Raw genomic sequence first — 21,379 nt, forward strand, 5'->3', positions numbered from 1 at the left:
GGAACCTCACTTAGAAGAACACAGCTTGGCTGCTGATACACTCATGGAAATTTCTGGCTAGTCTTCACCTCGTGCTGGATCTCTGCTAATCCCATGCGCCCCAAAGTTTGGGAAACAAAACAGAGTTTCCATGGTGTGGAGGCCCTTCAAACATACCTGAGGACTGAAGGGGGGCTGTAGCAGGATCCTTTGGCAATGCTACTCAAGAGCCTTATAGCATAGTATGTTGGGGGCTTCAAATCCTCTACTCCTGAACCTATGGGGTAAAATGCTGATGAAAAGACGTTGGCCTGGAGAGAATCAGACATTGGCCTGGGAAAGGGAAAGGTGCATAGAAAGCAGCTTTACGAAAGTGTAAAGGGTGAAATCGCTACGGATCAGGGCTGGCCAATCCTAACCAGCCTTGGAGCATTAAAAGTTTTTCTGGCTCCTCTGAGAGGAAGCCTGGGAAACTCAAGTGTGGCTGGCGGCAGCAGGCAGAATGGTTTCTGAAAGAATTTGCTGAGAGGGGAGTTTTTAACGGGAAGTCGGCTTACAAAGTGCCCAAAGAAAGGCAAGCCAAAGGCCCCACACTTATGGATTCTGCAGTTAATACAGGTGGGGAAACGTGTGTCGCTGCCGAACACAAGAGCAATTGCTCTAGCATGGCTCTTGGGGTCGGCAAGAGATGTTGTTAGAGATGCAGTGAGCATCATTAACTTTTTCAGGTCTACCCACCCTGCTGGCTTAAACAGGTTGGATCTCTGCAGGAGATCCTGGGAACTATGAGGTTGCCTGTATGAGGGGGCCTGTTGTTCAGTGCAGGGCCTAAGCATCTCTAATGGAGGGTTCCCAGCCTTTAATGCACTTTGGCTGCCAACACTAGCCCCTTTTTCATAGTGGTGGTTCTTTTTCTTACAGCTGCAGTAAGACACACAAGTCTCATTGGGGACCTGAACGTGGTGGGTAGTCATGGGAAATGAGAATCCTTTAGAGGCCTGTAGCCAGAACCTTTGTGGCAAGGAAACTTAATGACCACAGAGCAGCCAGAACAGGTAGCCAAACAAATGCATTCAACACTATTTAGTTGAGTTACTTTTTAGTCAACAGTTGGGTACAATACAGTCTGCATGGTTTTTTCCCCTGCAAGTAAAAAGGCTAACTTTCCTTTAAAAAAAATGAAAACTGAACATTTAGGGAGGTGTCTAAATCTGGACAGTCCCTGAGGTTTCTAGGCATCCACATGACCCCTTGGCTATGATCCTGATTATTTCCTAACAAGATCAACATTCTGGCAATGGAATAAATGAAGAACCACTTGGACCCATAGTGGCTGGCTTCTGCTTCCCCTGTTTTTAGTCCCTTTTGGGTGCGCCCAGTGACATACTTCCTTCCTACACGATCATGCCCTTTCGCATCAAAGAATGAGTTAAGCATTAGAGAAGGAGAACCATGACTTGAGGCACATTGGTTGGGTGGGGCAGAATGGGGGATTGTGAGGTTATGTAGGGAAAAGTCCAGTTGTTAACAAACTATAGGTGCATGCACTCCAGAAGTATAGGGCTCCTGCAGTGCAAGGGCCTTCTTTCACACAACAGAACTTCCTCTCCAGCCCTTCCCACACACATCCTCAAAATCAGCTTTGGAGGGTTGGCAGGCTTTCCAGATCAGGTTTGGGAGGTGCACAGAGGGAGGAGAAGAAATTGAAATCTTGTTATGCCAGCAGAAAATTTTCATTTCTACACTGTATTTGCTAGGGTTGCCATATTTCAAACAGTGAAAATTGCTGTTTTGAGCTATTTTTATGGGAAACTGGCAAAAACAGCACTGTCAACATGGCCTGCCATATGTCTGGATTTTCCCGGACATCTTTGTCGATTTCTGCCCGGACACTGCTGCCGATTGTAGTATTCCTGATATGTCTGCATGTGTAAGTGAGTGGGCTAGCGCAAGTGGGCCTGCGCAATGAGCAGGCAGGCAGATAGAGCGACCTGGCCAGCAGGCAGCCCAAGGCAGGGCTTTCTGCACTCGCCCTGTTGTCGCTGTTGTGGCCACATCACCCCCGACAGGGTAGAGGAATGAAAGGGAGAAGCTCTTTCTTCCCTTCCTCTATCTCACCCACACCTAGGAGAGAAGGAAGGCTGCATTTAAAATGCAGGCCTCCTTCTCCTGGCCAAGGCAGCACTGGCGGGGTTGGTGGCATTGACGGGAATGACAAAGGGAAGAAAGCATTGGTCCCCTTCACCTCTCCCTGCCACACCACCTCAGCTAAGAGAAGAAAACCTTTGGGGATGGGGATGGTGGGCAATTGGGGTGAGCTTTGAGCAGGATGAGTTGTAAGGGAAGCAGGGAGGGATCTTTTGGAGGGAGGTATAAAGGTATAAAGGGACATGGGTGGCGCTGTGGGTTAAACCACAGAGCCTAGGACTTGCCGATCAGAAGGTCGGCAGTTCGAATCCCCACGACGGGGTGAGCTCCCGTTGCTCGGTCCCAGTTCCTGCCAACCTAGCAGTTTGAAAGCACGTCAAAGTGCAAGTAGATAAATAGGTACCGCTCCGGCGGGAAGGTAAACGGTGTTTCCGTGCGCTGCTCTGGTTTGCCAGAAGCGGCTTAGTACGCCGGCTTCCTCGGCCAATAAAGCAAGATGAGCGCCACAACCCCAGAGTCGGCCACGACTGGACCTAATGGTCAGGGGTCCCTTTACCTTTTATAAAGGTAGGGGTTTGGGGGGCTGAGGTGTGAAGGGAGGGGGAAGGCATTGGTATGGGGGTTTGGTGGGGGGTAATTGGGAGTGACAAACAACACGAGCAGCAGTGGCAGTCCCTGGTACATAAAAATAGAAAGAAAATGAAAGGTTCCAAGATTCATAAATGAACATATCACATCTATGCATATATCTGGGCTTGTTAGTTTTTCCACTGCTAATATGAAGTCTATGCCAGTACTTTTGTCCTTCTATTACAAAGCTTCTTCCCAGACCTCAAAGCCAAGCAGTCTCTCTATAGGAATTCCTTGAAGAAATAAAACTAACAATGGCTAAAAAGTCTATGTTTGATTTCCTTGGCTCAGAGCCCTGGGATTTCTCTGTGTTTGCATAGGAAGAGGTTCCAAATCAGGTGCTGGCGGGAGGCAGACTTGTCGGCTCATTTCCTCAGATCTCTGGGCTCTTGCCAAGAAAACCTATAGAGGAATTCCAGCTTAAGGAGCAGTGAGTGAAAGCTGGTTTAGATGGCATAGACTAGAGAGATTTATGAATTGGCCAGCAGTGCTGTGGATTACGACTGCTCACAATGCAACCCCATGGCTTGTTCTAAGAATGATGGACTTGAGACAAGCTTGTTTAGACACCTGGCTTCATAGCAGATGAGAACAACAACCAAAGCAGATTCCCTTGAGCAGGACAAAGCACTGAAGTTGCTGCCAACCTGTGAAGGGAAGTCTAATGATGTGTAGGAGGTATTGTTTGGGGAATTATTAAACCCATAGTGAACAGACTCTTTATGCCAAGGATGGGGAACCTGTAGGCCTTCAGACATTGTCAGACTCTATGTCCCATCATCCCTGGAGAGTGTGGCCAATGGTCAGCAACAACAGGATCTGTAGTCCAACAACTTCTGCTTTATGATCTATCAGAGCCTCTCACAGCTAAGTGTCTGCAAGCACACGGAGCAGAAACAGCATGCCTAAGCAGTAATTTATATTTAGACATCACTCAGGTGACTGGCAAGGGGGGAAAGCCTTTTGCGTAGCTCAAAAGCGCTGGACACTCCCCAGCACTCATTATTTGTTGCTTTCACTCTGGTCCCAGAGTGTGGCCTGAGAGGATACTGCATTCTTCCCACCTCCAGATACACAGTAATGCAAATGTTGGTTCATATCCAAAGGATCCTTTGGCAAACCAGTAAAGGGTTTTCTAATCTAGCATGCTTTCTGACATGCAGTGTGTTGCAATCTTCTGATCCTAAGCATAAGGATCAATTACAATGAGATGCTGGCTGTACGAAAGGAATTTTCCTCATGCAAGGATCTGTCTGGCCCTGGCCTGTGTTTAAAGTATACTTATTCATGTGTGCAGCATCCACATGGAGGAACAGTATCTGTCCAGGCCAAAGGCTGCTAATGAGCACATGCATGGGATTGCACATGGGACTCTATACCCATGTACACACAGCCTCTCCTTTAAATCAACCCCAAGGAACTTCCCCTCCAAGCAGACTGAGCTGCCAGCTTTGTAGTGGTTGTCAATATAGTGACCGCATGATAGTCATCCACCATCCAAGGCCCTGATGATGTCCTAGTGTGGGGTGGGAATGAAATGTTTCCTTGCACAAAGAAAACTTTGAAGTCATTTGTGTGTTTGAGCCAAACGACAAAATGCCTCCAGTTTTTAATGGAAAGATCAGTGCAAGGGAGATTGGCTCTTCCTACAAGGGACAGGAGAGAACAATAGCAGGCACAGAACACAGGCAATTGTTATTATTTCTTTAATTTATTATTTATTGAGTTTCTATGTTTCCCTTCATCCGAGGATCACAGTGCAGTTGAAAATATAAAAACACAAACATACCGTATTTTTCGTCCCATAGGACACACCTAGTTTTTTGGGGGGGAAATAAAGGAATTTCCCCCCCTTTATTTCCCCCCCAAAACCAGGTCGGGGAAACCAAACCAGGTCGGGGAACAGCGGTATAGCGACGCTCCGCCTCCCCGCTGTCCCCCGAGCTTGTGGGGCTGGCGCTGGGGAGAAGTGCGCTTCTCCCCAGCGCCAGCCTCCAAACCAGGTCAGGGAACAGCGGGATGGCGGCACTGTGCCTCCCCGCTGTCCCCTGAGGTTGTGGGGCTGGCTGATGTCTGCCCGGCGCACGAGGCGCTCTGCTTCAGGGCGCCTCGCGCGCCGGGCAGCAGGCTGCTATCCGCAGCCTAGGGAGCCCTGCGGGAACTCCCACGGACTCCCCAGGCTTGCTGATAGCTTCCTGAAGTCTGAAGAGCGAGAGGGGTCGGTGCACACCGACCCCTCTCGCTCTCCAAGCTTCAGCGAAAGCCTGTATTCGCCCCATAGGACGCACACAGATTTCCCCTTCATTTTTGGAAAAGTGCGTCCTATAGGGCGAAAAATACGGTATGTAACATAAAGGTAAAGGTAAAGGGACCCCTGACCATTAGGTCCAGTTGTGACCGACTCTGGGGTTGTGGCGCTCATCTCACTTTATTGGCCGAGGGAGCCGGCCTACAGCTTCCGGGTCATGTGGCCAGCATGACGAAGCTGCTTCTGGCGAACCAGAGCAGTGCACGGAAACACTGTTTGCCTACCCGCCAGAGCGGTACCTATTTATCTACTTGCACTTTGATGTGCTTTCGAACTGCTAGGTTGGCAGGAGCAGGGACCAAGCAATGGGAGCTCACCCTGTCACAGGGATTCGAACCGCCGACCTTCTGATCAGCAAGTCCTAGGCTCTGGTTTAACCCACAACACCACCCGCATCCCAGTCGCTAGGTTGGCAGGAGCAGGGACCGAGCAACAGGAGCTCATAGTAACAAACAAAAGCAATACCCCCACCCCTGCATGGTCTAAAAGGCCATAGACTCTATAATTAGCCAAAGGCCTGGGAGAAGAGGAATGTTTCTGCCTGGTGCCTAAAGATATGTAGTGAGAATGATGTGGACACAGGAGAATGATGTGGACACAGCGTATATTGATTTGAATAAAGCTTTTGACAAAGTCTACCATGATGTTCTTGTGGAGAGGCTGGTAACCTGTGAGCTGGACAAGGTAACTGTTAGGTAGTAGCAGTAGCACATATTCTGCCTTGGTCAGACCACACCTGGAATAGTATGTCCAGTTTTGGGCACCACAGTTTAAGAAGGGTACTGACAAGCTGGAATGGGTGCATAAATATATGTATTGAAGGTGCCAGGTAAGCCTCCCTGGGGAGCACATTCCACAAACAGGGAGCCACCACAGAAAAGTCCCATTCTCATGTTGCCACCCTCCAGACCCCTCATGGGGGGAACACATGAAGAAGGGTCTCAGGTGGGCCTTGTGGGTAGGCAAACCAGAGTTACCTCCTGAACCTTTTAAGCATAGTCCTGCTACTTAGGTTTAATTGCAGGTCACAGCAGTGGCTTGTACCAGTTTGCAAGAAGAGGAGGAGGAGAAGAAATGCCTCCTCAACTGTTTCTCAGTCTATCTACTTCACAGCAACCTCTGGCTCATCAAACTGTTTCTTGCATCTGGATTCTCCATAACACCCTGCAAAACTACTCTCCTTTTCTACTGGATTCCTCTCCTATCCCATCATGACTTTCCTCAGGATTCAGGTCTTTTCCTGGCTGGGTTTCTGGGTGCTGTGATTATTGACATTGTGATAAAAGTTTCCTGTCTCTGTTTCAGGGTCTCATTTTGAATGTATATTAGGAAAAAACCTTCACTTTGTTTCCCAATTCTCACAATAGGTTGTCTGTAGTGGGGATCCTTTGGGGCTGGAGGTTTCTTTTAAGCTAAGGTAACTGGAAGGAGCCAGTTTGGGTGGGTGGATTTCAAGCTCAAAGCTGCTGAAAACATTTCAGGGGTTGTGCGTGTGTGTGTTTTGTCAATAGCCACTCTGCCTCTCCTGGTTACTCCCTCTCCAATCATCAGGAGTTGTTGCTGGAGAACCAAGGGATGTGTAGAATGAAAGAAACTAATGGAAGTGGCAACACTTATCATAGATTTGTAGAGTTGGAAGGGACCACAAGGGTCATCTAGTCCAACCCCCCCCCCCCCGCAGTGCAGGAATCTTTTGCCCAACATGGGGCTCAAACCCACAACAATGAGATTAAGAGTTTCATGCTCTACCGACTGAGCTACCTCGTGTACTTTAAAATAAATACAGTGAAGTAGCACACAAAAGTCTGTCGCAATGGATCAGTTCCCATTTGTTATTTGCACAACTCGACTTCTCAGAAGCTTGCAAAGAAACTAAATATGTATTTCTGATTTTTAAAAGGTAATCTAGATCTACTATTACTGAAAGCATTATGCAAAGCCTTGCAAATGCTACTGAGGCCACAGGATGGCATTATTTTGTTCTACTGTTTGAATCTTTATTGTAGCCAACTACTAATTAGATAATCATCACCAATTTGAATGTGAACTGATGATACTATTTTGAATACAGGACCACTCCCTACCTTGGAGGGCTCCAGTTGCCCCCTCTTTAATTGTATTATGACACTCTGCAAATATTTCTTTGCCCTGCCAAGATTCTGTTTTGATTTAGCCTTCTCTCTCTCCCCTTTGTGATTATGTTTGGATAGTCAGCTCTGGTATGGGGTTTGTTGTTGTTGTTTTTAAGCTCCCGGCTTTATTTTATTGTTTGATTGTGTTTGTTTTAGTTTGTGATTGTGAGCTACTTTGGGGACTCTGTGAGAGGCTGAAAGGAAGAATGGAAATATTGCAATAGATAAATAAATGAATACTACTCTGAAAGAATATCAAAGTAGTGCACCCAGGCACCATTTTCAACCCTTACTCAGTCTTTCCTAGCTCAGTTTTCAAGTGGTGTTCTTTATAAACACATGAGAGGTTAAAAACATAGGAAGATGAGATCAGGGGGCCATCAAGCCCAGAGTCCCCTTTCCTGCAGTGGCCAACCAGATGCCTACAAAAGCCCCTAATCAGGATGGGAATGCAACAGCACTCTCTTGTTCATGGTACTCAGGGGCAAGTTACCTTTGTTTCTGGAGGTAGCATACATCCATCATGACCAGCAGCCATTGATATCTTCCCCGAAATTGTCTAATCCCCTTTTAACCATTGAGGTTCCTCAATGAAAAGATTGGCAATGGCACAGAAGCTGCCTGAAGTTAGCTTGTCCACTATTGCTGATTGTCCTCTCCATTCCACAGGAGTAGAGGGATGCTGGGCCCAATCCAGGATCTGCACTTCCAGATCACGCTGAGCAACAGCTAGACTCACAGCCACAGTTGGAATCCTATATGTGAATTGTGGTGGAGCCTTAGGATGGATCCCATAATCCTCATCAATGAACTTTTCACTCAGTGCTAAAAGTCTTGGTCCCTCCGTATACATTTAGTTGAGGGTTGCTCCCTTAGTTACACCTATAGTTCTGCAATACATGCAAGTGCAAAAGATCACTCTGGGGTTGTTTTGGTGGGAAGCAGCATACATATCAAATCAGGTATCTTCTCTTTGAAAAGAAAAGGGACACCCTCCTGTTGCTGTTCGTATGAACATAATTGGATCAGACAAAGAGTCTTCATTGAACCTTTTTACCACATAGGCATCTTAGCCAGGACAGCTTTGATATCCTAAAGAAGACAAAGGCAAATGTGTTGATCGGTGACATAAGGGCCCATCCATAACAGTAACAGTATGCAGTTGTCAGAGAGAAGGCTGAGGTAGGCCTCTTATTTTTGACATGCCTTTAAAAAAACACCAGGGTGGGGCCTTAATTAACTATGCAATCTAGCGCACAATATGATTCTGCTGCCCTTGTATTTCAGTTGGGAAACCTCATCGGTGAGACAATCAAGAGAAGGATCACATGACTTTGCCAAGGAAATTCTGTTGTGATGCCTGGCTTGTTTATCTAGGTTTACATTCTTTCTCAGGGTATGAAAGAGCCCACATCTGAGTGGCAGACAAGGAAAAAGAGGGATTGCTTATTTTGGCACATACCAGATCAAACTTTTCATCTTTTGCTAGCAAATCATACACAGAGATCTTTCTTTCTTTCTTTCTTTCTTTCTTTCTTTCTTTCTTTCTTTCTTTCTTTCTGTTAATTCACATCTATATAAATTAGCATATGCCATTTTTATGCAAATACGTGCCCTCTTTAAATGCTCTATTTGGGGAGGCAGTGTGAATGTGGCTACATCTCAGGTGAACTTTGGCAGGCTGTGGATTCTGTCTTGAACCAACCTGCACTGTTGCTTTGGCAGAAAAAGTTCGGTATTTGGCGCCTGGCATGTCCTAAAGGTGCTGCCTCTTCCCATCTCACCACTCGGATGATCCTCACAGAGAATGCCCTCTGAAACATACCATCCATGTGGCAACTAAATATCACTTTCCCCAAATACCTCTCACTTTCACAGCTTTTCTTTACAGCAAGCAGAAGGGGCCACACCAGGAGTTTCTGGGGGCTCTTCTGCTGTGGAATGTTTTGCTTTGGAAAAATCAGGCACATCTGCCACCCAAGAACTCTGAGCTCCCCCCTTGGACATGTTGAGTTCCAGTTTATTCTTCTAATAAAAAAAAGGATTTTTCTGCCTAGAGCCTGCTTCCTAAGTAGTCAGTGAAAGAAGTGTCTAGTTACAATTGTGGTTTCTCCGTAGAGCAGAGCCAGGAGTAGCGAAGGAGGTTTCTGTTGGGCTTCACTCGTGGCCATTCAGCATGAAAACAAGTCTAGTGGCTAATCAGGCAGGCTTTGGTGGAAGTAGTACTGTTTGTGTGTGTTGAGGGGCGGGAGAGAGGAGAGGGCTGGGATCAGGGGATCACGTTTCATTGTGACATCACTGGTCCTCATTCCAAGCAGAGATGCAGACAAACTAATCCACTGGAAAAGGCAAAAATCATCCAGCTTAACCCGGTTGGAGGGGATATTCAGGACGGTGTTGGAAGCAACTGATCACCAGGATTTTGAACCAGCCACAGGCTTTGCCTAGTCTGAGCAGAGGTAGGTGCATCCACCACTGTATGGGGAGCAGAGCTGCATGATTTTTTTAAAAAAATATATGAAATATTTTAGGGCTACATTGTCTACTGTATATAGTATGCAAGGAAATGGAGAGTTCTCAAAAGAAGGAATATTCATTACGATGATTCTCTGGATTAAGGCAATTCAAGTCAGGTCTAGCATTTAAAATAAAGGAGGGTAAATATTTGCATGGTGAGACACTTTCAAATACTGGAGCTTCCTAAACCTTCCTTTCAGGGTTAAAGCATGGTCCTCCAGACCAGCTGCTCAGACTAACTTTCTGACAGTAAGAGCTGTTTGACGGGGGAACAAATTCCCATTAGAGGTGGTGGATTCTCCTTCCTTGGAGGTTTACAAGCAGAGCTTGGATGGCCATCTGTCATGTATGATCTAGCTGAGATTTCTGTATGGGGGCAGCGGGTTGGAGTAGAGGAGCCTCAGGGTCCCTTCCAACTCTACAATTCTATGATTCGATGAGCTCCTTGACCATTCCTGAAATCTCAAGGTATCCACTGATTTCTGAAACTCTTGGAGTCAATTCTGGAAAAACGAGCATTTCAGACTTGGCTCCAGGTTTTCAGCCACAGGAGATACATATCCTTGGAACCATTTCAGCATTGGTTGGATAAACATCTGTCATGGATGGGATGGGTCCAAGGAATCCTGTCTACAGGCAAAGCATGAAACAATTGGCCTCTAAAATCACTGCTCACTGTGTCTCTATGGGCCCTGACACTTCCATTATTTCCCCTGGTCCCCTGCGCGAAGTTCCTCTAAAGATGTATCTAAAGTCTAGCAAAGTTTTCAATTAGCAGGGAGAGAATAACATTGTTGAACAGTAGTATTCCTGAGGGTGTTTGGAAACTGAGTTACAGCACTTCATTCATTCTGATGTATTATATTTAGCATCATACTGTTATTTACATCACAGTCCTAGACATGTTTACTCAGAAACAAGTCCCACTGTGTTCAGTGGAGCATACTCCCAGGTAAATGTGCATATGGTTGCAGCCTTAACTTCACAGCAATTGAGCCGTCATAGGGCCCATCCAAACAACTTTTTAATTGCATGTTCATGATGATTTGTGATAATGACGGTATCGGGGGTGGTCATACACAATCTTGCTTTCAATACTGTTTGCACCAGCAAATGTTTTGGGGTGTTTATACGGCCACATTTCCATTCAGTGCATATCCTGCAACTTCCTGCTGAAATTCCAAAACTTTTTATACCACAGATGTTCAGGGTGTTGTCCTGCATATGTCCCACTGTAGTTCCCCCAGACAGCAATAATTTGGTAACACTGGGGAAGCACTGAAGAACAATTAATGATCTATAATAAATCCACCACTATTGTGTCAAGAATATGTTGCCAAATTCCTCTGCAATAAAATATGTTGTAAAAATCATCCACAATAAAACACATTGCAAAATTCATCCACAACCAAACACTAGAGCCCTGCCCTGAGTCTTTCTCTCTTCCCCCGTATTATTATCATCAGAGACTCAAGACCTAGTATGTTGGCAGAAGTGTAATTTCTAGCTCACCAATAAAAGTTGCTGTCATCATGGTAGCTAACTAAAGGTCTGGTATGAAATGTGCATGTTTGTGGTTAGGAGGGAGTGGGGAGTAAAGGAGAACAATTCTGGGAAGGCTTGGCTGTCACAAGATAGCCCTTAATGCCCGGGGCTACACAGAGTGTGTTTTCTATAAAACAATAGAACTCCTTCTGTTATGGATTAGTTTCATCTGAAATGCCATGCAATTTTTTTCTTTTTAGCGCTTGTCTGTAAGTGAGAATATTGCTAGCAGTGCTCATTAGTGCACTTCCATAATAACAGAGTGGGGTTTCTATCTCCAAAGTTAGGGGGGGAAATGCAGGTTGTCGTGTTAGTCATTAGGACCTGGATGGACAGAGAAATCTAGAGGAGATGGTACAAAAAAAGCATCTGAAATACTAGGTTCTGTCTTCAGACCTGAGGTGTGTGTATCCTAGTGATACAGAGCAGCCCAGAGGAGTTGGGTTATTTTATTTATTGCTGAGGATATATCTGTTTGTCTATTAGATCTAGGATCCTAGCTTTTGGAGGCAAGAGGCATGAAATAGACAATACCATGGAGGAGTGGGAAAGGGGGTGGTAAAGGTGATAAGAACCAAGGATAATGTACTGGGGGGGGGGACCTGCTTGACACTTAATTGGCTGCAACTGCAAGTGAGTGACAGAAATAGCAATTGCATCCCGTCTTCCTTACCCAAGGGCCATTTCTTTCAGAACAACTGTTAACTACCAGATACAATGCAACAGATGTCCCTGTCTCAATGGCAGCCGCATGGCTGAAGTCAAACAACCCCCAATATTTTGAATGAACTAGCCTAGAAAAATGATCATGGACAAGAATAACTTAGTGCTGAGTGAATATTTTCACAGCATGACTGCTCCCTCATTGACCTCGCAGGCTTTGTTCTAAAAGGAAGCTTGTACAATATACATGAAAGGCAAGCTTGGGAATTAACATTCATAGCCTTATGGCAGAGAAAGCACAGCGGCTTAAATAGACTAAGGCTTGAGTTCCTGGCTTGGGACAACAATAGCCCATAAACACCTGTTAGCTATTATATTTTTCAATGCTAAAATAATTGTAAATAAACTGTGATCTGAAATGATCGAAATGCGTTTTTACTATTGTTCCTGTCTGCCTGATGAAACATCTTGCAGTTATATATATTGTATGGGCGACTCTCAACTTTCATGGAAGTTACATTCCGGCGATAGTGTGCAAAGCTAAAATAACATATAGTCAAAATACATTGGGTTCAATGGCGGGTGGGATTGCCTTTTTCTCCAGTTGATGTCCCTTGTTCCTCATATAGTTCCACAGGAACACAAGAAACTTGGTATAAGTCAGCCCAGTTGTCCATCTAGTTCAGTATTGTCTACACTGATTGGCAGGAGGTCTCCAGGGTTCCAAGAAGGGGACATTCTCAGCCCTGCTTGGAGGTACGGCCACTGAGCCACAGCCCTTCTCCACACCTCAGGGATTCATTAAGTGGTTGTCTCTGAATATATCCCCCTCTTCTAAGTTCTGTTTCTTTTTTGCAGGCACTGATGGCCTTGTAGAGAAGATTGCAGTGACTGGTGCTGAGGACCCAAGTGTCCAAAGGATGTTTTTCGGCAAGGGTGATGAATGGATGCCAAGTTCCCAAAAGCTTGTGAGAATGTCTCGGCCTGCTAACTTAGTCACCTTTCTCTTGCTGTTTTTGTGCTGGGATGTACTCAGTCGAGCCCTGCCTGTCGGCCCAGATTACTTGCAGCGTGGCTGGCAGAGGCTTTTGGAGGAGGGAGAGAGCTGTGTGCAATGTAGATTGGAAGAATGTCCCACGCCACGTGGCTGCCTTGCTGGGGTGGTGCTGGATGCTTGTGACTGCTGTTGGGAGTGTGCCAATCTGGAGGGCCAAATCTGTGACTTGGACAATACCAACCACTTCTATGGCAAGTGTGGGGATCACTTAGAGTGCCGCCTTGATTCCGGGGACCTACGGCGCGGTGAGGTGCCTGAGCCTCAGTGCGCTTGCCAATCTAGCCAGGCTCTCTGTGGCTCTGATGGCAAGACCTATGCCCAAATATGCAAATTTCAAGAGGTGCATAACTCCCATCCAGAGGCTAATCTCACTGTGGCACATGAAGGACCCTGTGAATCAGGTAAGGCTTTTGCAGGTTTTCTCTAAATTTCCAAGTGAAGCTGCAAGCGATGATTTGGAAATAAAATGAGAAGGCATTTCTCCACATTTACATTTCAAGAAAAAGGGGCATTTGGGAAATGAAACAGACGGACAGCTTTAAGCTGGACAAAAGAGAAATGGGGAATGCTTTGACAACTACCTTAAACCAGTTCAAGCTTTTGTTTTTTTCAAGCCTAGTACAATGACATGTGGAAGTGTTCCAGGATCTCAGGCAAAGATCTCCCCCATCACTTGCCATGTGAGCTTTTTAAACTGGAAATGCCAGGTATTAAACCTCAACCTAGGACTTTCTGTATGCAAAGTACAACCTCACCTTAACAGTGATGCATAAACCTCTTCACAGTGCACTGTAATTATTTTCTATGGAAAGCTGTGAAGACCAAGATAATGGGGTTCCACCCCTCCCAAAAGCAGTAAGTAACTGAAAATAAGGCCTCTATGGTTGTTAGGGGGCACCTCCCGATGATGACATCTCCAGTGCTTAGAGTGAACCTAAACATCTGGCCAGAAGCCTCTTAAGTGGCAAAGTGAGACCAGTCTTCTTTTTTCATTTTCTGTGTCCAGTCGTGGATGACTTTGGGGTTGCGGTGCTCATCTCTCTTTACTGGCCGAGGGAGCCGGCATTTGTCTGCAGAGAGCTTCTGGGTCATGTGGCCAGCATGACTAAGCCACTTCTGGCGAACCAGAGCAGCACACAGAAATGCCGTTTACCTTCCTGCCAGAGTGGTACCTATTTATCTGCTTGCACTCTGACATGCTTTCGAACTGCTAGGTTGGCAGGAGCAGGGACTGAGCAACAGGAGCTTGCCCTCTCGTGGGGATTCAAACTGCCGACCTTCTGATCGGCAAGCCCTAGGCTCTGTGGTTTAACCCACAGTGCCACCCGCATCCCTCTTTTAAATATTTACTATCCCACAAAAGACACATTTCTAAACCGATTTTCCCTCGAAGCACATTTTTCTAAACATATTTTATTCTAAAATATACATATTGATCTGCATTTTTGTACATTTTTTTTAAACCTGGGGACTACATCACAAAATTTGGAGAAAAAATAGATTGCTATTTAGTGTGCATGTTGCATAGTCTGGTCCAGAAAAGAAAGGGTTGTGCCAACATGTGCGTATCTTAAAATAGATGGAGCAATTCTGCTGGATTCCTTTGGAGGGGAACGATAGAAGAAATCCAAGGTGTTGGGGCAGGATGGTGTCGCTGGGATTGCTAACATTTGGCCTCACAACACTACACTATTTGGAAAATCCAACTGAAACTTAAGAAGGTGCCTGAAATTAGCCAGAGACTCTTTGGTGAACTGATCAAGCATTATCCATTCTGCAGCTCTCAAGTAGAGAGCTATCTATTCCACCCAACACTTGGCACCCAATCCTTTGTTAACTGGAGATGCTGGAGATCAACCTTGGGGACTTCTGCATGCAGAGTATATGCTCTACCACAGAGCTATGGACCTCTCCCTGTGCAGCCAACCTCAAAACAGGAGGAAGAGAGGGACTAGGATGCTTAAAATGTAGCCAAAGCATCTGACAGTAAAGCAGGCTGATTAGCAGCTGCCACAAGGATGTCACGTTTCTGCTGCAACATGAGACTGAAGCGACATTCCCTGAGAAGCACTTCATTTAAACGAGTATGACAAAGCTCTGGACCACCGTTTAGGGGCCAAGGGCTGTGGTTCACAGATGTGCCATGATGCAAACACATGCTTGACTAACAACTGCTGGTGGGCATGGCGAAAAGTCAGCTCAGTCATAAAAAGCCTGCCTTTTTTCTGTTTATAAGAAATAAGGCAGCGTAGTGCAACAGTTGTACAGAACAATGTGCTTAATTATTATTGTGGTGGTTGCTGCTGCGGCACCTAAAATTGCTAGTTGCTGAACAAAAATATTAAAATTACACAGGCGCTGCTTGCAGGCTGACAATCGAAAGGTAAATATCACATCATGTACTAGAAGGATTACTTAGAAAACACACCTAAATCAGATCTCAGCTAGAACAAGCTGAGAGAACTAATCTATAAAATCCAGCATGAAAATGTTTCATCTTCATATACAAGCAACCCAGAGATTATTTCCCTCAGATAGTTTTGGGTCTTTTCCAGAGCCCCACATCATATCGCCTCCCTATGACATCTGGAACATCACTGGGCAAGATGTGATCTTTGGCTGTGAGGTCTTTGCATACCCCATGGCATCTATTGAATGGAGAAAGGAGGGGTCGGACATGCTGCTTCCTGGAGATGACCCCCACATCTCGGTTCAGGTGAGCTACGAGTTCCAGCAAGAGCTCAGGGGGAGAATGGCTTGTGTTTATGGGGCAGGTCTGAAAAAGGATTTTTCAGCAGAAGATACTCAGATTACTCAGTTATTTGGCAGGCCTAATTTACCTTCTTTTAGCAACTGCATATCATGTTTAGCATCTTCCATCACTTACCGTATTTTTTGCTCTATAAGACTCACTTTTTCCCTCCTAAAAGGTAAGGGGAAATGTGTGTGCATCTTATGGAGCGAATGCAGGCTGCGCAGCTATCACAGAAGACAGAACAGCAAGAGGGATTGCTGCTTTCACTGCGCAGTGATCCTCTTGCTGTTCTGGCATCTGAGATTCAGAATATTTTTTTCTTGTTTTCCTCCTCCAAAAACTAGGTGCATCTTGTGGTCTGATGCGTCTTATAGAACGAAAAATATGGTAGGCTGACCTTAGGTCTTCCGCCCGCCTACCACAGATATGCCACAGATGAAGTTTCATTTTCTTCAGAATACAGTGGTACCTCGGGTTAAGAACTTAATTCATTCTGGAGGTCTGTTCTTAACCTGAAACTGTTCTTAACCTGAGGTACCACTTTATCTAATGGGGCCTCCAGCTGCTGCTGCGCTGCCACCGCACAATTTCTGTTCTCATCCTGAAGCAAAGATCTTAACCCAAGGTACTATTTCTGGGTTAGAGGAGTCTGTAACCTGAAGCGTCTGTAACCCGAGGTACCACTGTATGTCTTTTTTGCTGCTGAAAAAACAGTTGCATCCCTGTACGTACATTTCCTTTGTTACTGTGAAGTTCAATTATCTTCTACTTTTTACTGTTCCCCTTTGAGGAAGAATAATACACATATCCACAATGGCAGATGTGGAATATTGTACTCACTGTGCATAACCCTAAAAAGCTCACCAAGTTATCTTCAGAAGGGTTAACAGGCTTGGAGCTCCATCCCAAAATAGAACTTGAGAGGCTGTAGGGCAGCCGCTTGTATACCCTTCTATTTAAAGGGCGTGTAAGGAAGTCCTGGGAAACTTTTATAGAAACTACAAATCTTTATTATTATTGTATGGAATGTTTGGGTGAGGCAAAAACTACATCACTGCTGGATTGAGAAGCTTGGGGAAGCTCCATGTTTCAGGCAGGGGGGAAGTAGTGTAAAGTAGTGTTATGCTTCTGATGGCATCTTCCAGCTAGAATGAATTTCAAGTCACTTTCTGAAATATACTCAGAGTCGAGAGTGGATTACATGCTCTTTATTCAGCTCATAGTGGTGAGGAGGAATGAATGTCCCCTCAAAGTATCTGCTTTATATACATTATTTACACAATGGGCTGCACGTGATTGGCTAATTCCGGAATTCTCCTGTAGGCCAATCAGGTTGTGGATTCACTTCCATCTGGAGCCGGATTGGGTGGCTCCTTCAGACCAATCATATTGCTGCATTGTTCTAGGACCAATCAGACTGCTGCATTCTGAATCCTATTGTTCTAGGACCAATAGGCTGCTGCCTTTTGGATCCTATTGTTCTAGGACCAATCAGACTGCTGCCTTTTGGTTCCTTTTCAACTCAGTACATAACACTTTCCTTGACTGCATTTTCTTGCTGGACCACACATCGGGGATGAAACCCAACAAATGAAAACTGGAACCAGAAACAGCTTTCCCACAGGGAAAAGCTGAAACAATGGAATAATATCCAGAGAGAAACTCCATTTTCTGCGAGTTAATTAAAAACAGTTTAAATGAAACATTATGGAATATATCGCGCAGAAAAATCTTCAGTGTGAGGGTAGGTATTAAACCAGATGATGCTACCAAGGTCCTAATGCACCACTAAATCCCCATGCACTCCTGCAACTTTAGGATTCTATCTTTAAAATGGAATGGAAATCCTAGGCAGGTGGGAAGTGGTCTTCATTGAACACAGTAGTATTTACATTCTCGCAATCCCGCATAGGATTGTGCTGTAAATCAGTCAGTCCCACTGGAGGATCCTCAGTTTAAGGTTTCCCAGTTTAATCAGGAAATCTTCTGGTTTGTGACGGCATATTTTAGTCTCTTGCATAGACTTGTATAGCTTTGTTAGAATGCAGAGAAACCTAGTTTTCATTTTAAAAGTTTCTAGACCTCATCTTAAAACTATATGTATGTAGACATATAGTTAAGTATGTAGGCATAATCTTCTAAGAGCTGAGAAATCAAAGGGGATGTGGGTGTGGCTTTCAGCAATCGAGAGTGAAGTTTTTCAGTCCCATATAAAGCTTTTTGATTCAATCCATGGCAAGCGGTCCCTCTCCTACTGACTCCACAAACCCTTCATTTTCTCCTCTTTTCTATTCCAGCCCCTGCCAAGACATTACAAATTTTGGAATTTGTTTCAGTCTTGCGCTGCTATTAGATAAGCAAATGACTATTTCAAAGTGATCTTTTAAATTCTGTGCTTCATGCATTTCTGCCCATTGGTGAGGTAACATCACTTTTTGGATGTGATTCTGTGCTCTCTGAGTCGACAAAAGAAAGAGAAAGACAGAGCCTGTACATTCACTTTCTGAGGAAAGCTGCTTGTATCCTGTTTACAAAGGAGGCTGAGAAACAAGAAGACAGTTTGTGGTCACTTTCCAGTCCGTTCTGATTTATGCTCTAAAAGAAAAGAGAGAGTGTGCCACAGTACAGTTTGCTACATCTGCAAGGAATTTAGATTGTTTTCCAGTTCAGAGTGGGGGTGAGGGGAGACTTGATATTTCACAGCAGGCTGAGATGTCCTAGAGAATACACAAGTACAAAATACGTATGCGTCAAGTGTGAAATGTGTGTGCATATGTACGTCTTTTAAAAACCCAGAAGTGGGCCACCTTTCTTGTTTATGTGTACCCAAACACTCAGCTTGGTGGAATATCCCATTTAAAGTGAGAACAAGGAATATGGTGGAATCCTACAGTTTCCAAATATGTACAGAGATGACAGAAAGAGACTAATTGTTTGCTCTAACTGCTGGGATTAGGAAAAGAGAAAAAGGGTCTAAATTATAGGAAGAGAAATAATAAAGAAGAAATATGCATGCCTTAGAGGTTGTGGAGACCTTTTAAAGTGAAACATTCAGTCTTTTTGGCCCTGCTTTAGAACAGGAAAATGAGTAAACAGCTTTTGCATTCCAGGTGTGGGGCTTTCTAAATAACAAAAGATGTCCTATGTGACAGAGGTAGCATTTATAAATGACAAGATATGCTTGTGCAAGAAAATATATTTCAGAGAACATGATAGTGCTTCACCTGAAAGGAGGGTAAATGGAGCAGTGCTAAAACTGAGATTTGACTCTGTGCAACCAATATCTTAGATATGCCTGAATTGATTGATCTGTGATACAGAGACTGTCTCAATAACTCCCCATTGGAGATTTCAGCAGCAATCCACTTGCTGGAAAGTTTTTAACAATGGAATTGTGTCTCTCCTGTTGGTATATAATTAACTCTAGTTTAGGGGAGGCCCTCAGAAATATGAGGTGACCAGCTGGCTGCAGATTCAAGCTGTGCGGGTAACTGATGAAGGGACTTACCGCTGCTTTGCAAGGAACAACGTTGGGCAGGTGGCAGCTCCAGCCAGCCTCATGGTTCTCACTCCTGGTAAGTAGTTCCTACTCTTCCTCTCCTCCTCCTGACGGATTCATTGTGTTGACATTTCAGGCCCAGCACACAAAACACCCTTTGCCACATGTGAGAGCAGATCTTCAATGTCTCTTTAGTCTTCCCCTCTTCTGAGCTATCTGATATTATTCAGGCAACCGCTGATCTGATATTCTTCAGGCAGCTGCTGCTATCAGTGCTGCTTAACTACCAAGGAGTGTTTCATATATCCTGTGTAACCAACTGCATTACGGTTGAAGTTTTTTTAAAAAAAGAAGAATCAAATGGTTTATCCATAACTACTGACTTTACCAATCTAGTCCTTAGTAAAATGTTGCTAACAGTGTTTTCTAAATAAAAGGAATTCAGATATATGGAATACCATTTCCTCACACTCAGGGCAGAACTACACATTACCAAAACACGGTTGCCAACAAAACTGGCAGCCCTGTGTCCATTTCCCCTAGATTACATCCTCTTTACAATCAACATTTTCCCACCCCCTTTGGTGGCAGCAAGTCCTGTGGGTAAAGAGATTTTCAAAATGCTAATGTAATGCTGTCAAGATATGAGGGTAGTTGAACTACATGCTACAAAGGAACAGGTGGGGTTCTTAACAGGGGGCTCCCAGTTTCAGTGATAACCATGTGTTTCCCATAATGTTTAGTTCTTCTCTATGGTCACAATTCAACACAGAGTTAAGCAGTTCCATGGCAGATGTCTTCTGGGCCCAAATTCTACTTTTTGTTCACTGTATCAGGATATCCCTCTTTAGCATTCAATTTAAAATATCTGCAAAAACAATTAACACCAAATATTAGCTTAAGCATGCTATTGTTTGTGACATGTGTGCTTAGTTGATTTATTGGTTTGGTGAAAAGAAATGCAGACAAAAACATAGAGATAAAATGTTTGACAAGTTGTTTGTCAGACAAGGCAGCTGCTTCAAGCAATGGCTGCTGAAATGTGGACAGGGACGGTAGCCAATTCTTTCTGAACCCCTGTCCCAGCTATTCTCCTGTGTTAGAGAATAGAGAAGGGTGTGTCAGGGGACCTGCACTGAGTCCCCCAAAGATGAGTCAAGATTCAGCTGTCAATCTGGTAAGTTTCTGCCCATGGAATGGGGTAGTGGTGACATCTTGTCCTTCATTTCAGGCAGCAGAACTGAGTCTTGGGCCAGCCCTGTTCCTGGCTGCTTGTAAAATGGACAACATCCAAATATCCCCACAGTGAAGGATAGATAGCAAAGAATACAAACACTGTACAAGGACTAATTATTTGCTTTGTGCCCTGTCCTTGCAGATCAGCTGAACATGACTGAATTGGCCCTGCCCAAGATGCCCAGACTAGGGCCAGACGATGACATGGAGAGTGACGATGACTCATATGACTATTACTGATGGCACATGCATGAGGGAGCTGTCAAAGGGAAGAGCAATGTACATCTATTCCATTTTGAACATTTGCCTCCTCATCTACTGCAGACCTCTGAGATAGCCAGTACTGACCCTTTGTGCTGAAAATCTTCTATGGACAGTTTGGATATCGGTTAATTTTGGGTGGGGAAGATTTATGTATTTAATCATTTGGCCCCTTCTTTTGTTAGGTGAAGAGGACAACAAGCAAGTGGAAAGAGGGGGTTTGTTTTTTTTAGCTGATCCTAGAGCAAATGGGCATTAAATGGTACCTTGATCACCTTCGGAGAATATAGTTTCTTTGACCTCACACGTCTCAACACTCATGTAAACACCCCTTGAGGAAACGAGAGGCTTTATCCTCAATGCAGATAGCAGATACAAGATCCTTAGTTGAGAACAGAATATGGTGGGGGGAGCACCAAAAAAACCCCAACCCCTCCACACCAGGGTCCCAATCCAGATTGCCCCCATTCTTCAATTTACTTTTTAAAAACCAGTTATGCAACTGATAATTGCATGAATGATATTTTGACTAGTTTGATCAGAGACCAGGGCTTCATCTAGACAATTTGATGGCACAGCACAGACTCTAGAGAAAAGACGAAGCTATGAGACCCCTTCTTGGGATGAAAACCCATCCTATTTCTTCTCT

General features: G+C 44.7%; 1 protein-coding gene across 3 annotated transcripts in view; it reads left to right on the forward strand.

The window, feature by feature from the left end:
* The window catches only part of KAZALD1 (Kazal type serine peptidase inhibitor domain 1), a 30,475-nt gene extending 9,471 nt beyond the window's left edge, over positions 1-21,004 (forward strand). The window contains exons 2-6 of one of the 3 annotated variants that reach the window (XM_053389401.1): positions 9,516-9,656; positions 12,781-13,380; positions 15,535-15,695; positions 19,162-19,309; positions 20,612-21,004. In XM_053389401.1, coding sequence (XP_053245376.1) covers positions 12,843-13,380; positions 15,535-15,695; positions 19,162-19,309; positions 20,612-20,709 — 945 coding nt within the window. In that variant the 5' untranslated portion in view covers positions 9,516-9,656; positions 12,781-12,842 and the 3' untranslated portion in view covers positions 20,710-21,004. Of the gene's footprint in view, positions 1-9,515; positions 9,657-12,600; positions 12,679-12,780; positions 13,381-15,534; positions 15,696-19,161; positions 19,310-20,611 lie in introns of those variants that run through there. The other 2 variants (XM_053389403.1, XM_053389402.1) reach the window with 2 other exon arrangements.
* Positions 21,005-21,379: the final 375 nt, after the last annotated feature.

This window comes from Podarcis raffonei, chromosome 5 (assembly GCF_027172205.1).
Source record: "Podarcis raffonei isolate rPodRaf1 chromosome 5, rPodRaf1.pri, whole genome shotgun sequence".
In the NCBI taxonomy this organism is placed as follows: domain Eukaryota; kingdom Metazoa; phylum Chordata; class Lepidosauria; order Squamata; family Lacertidae; genus Podarcis; species Podarcis raffonei.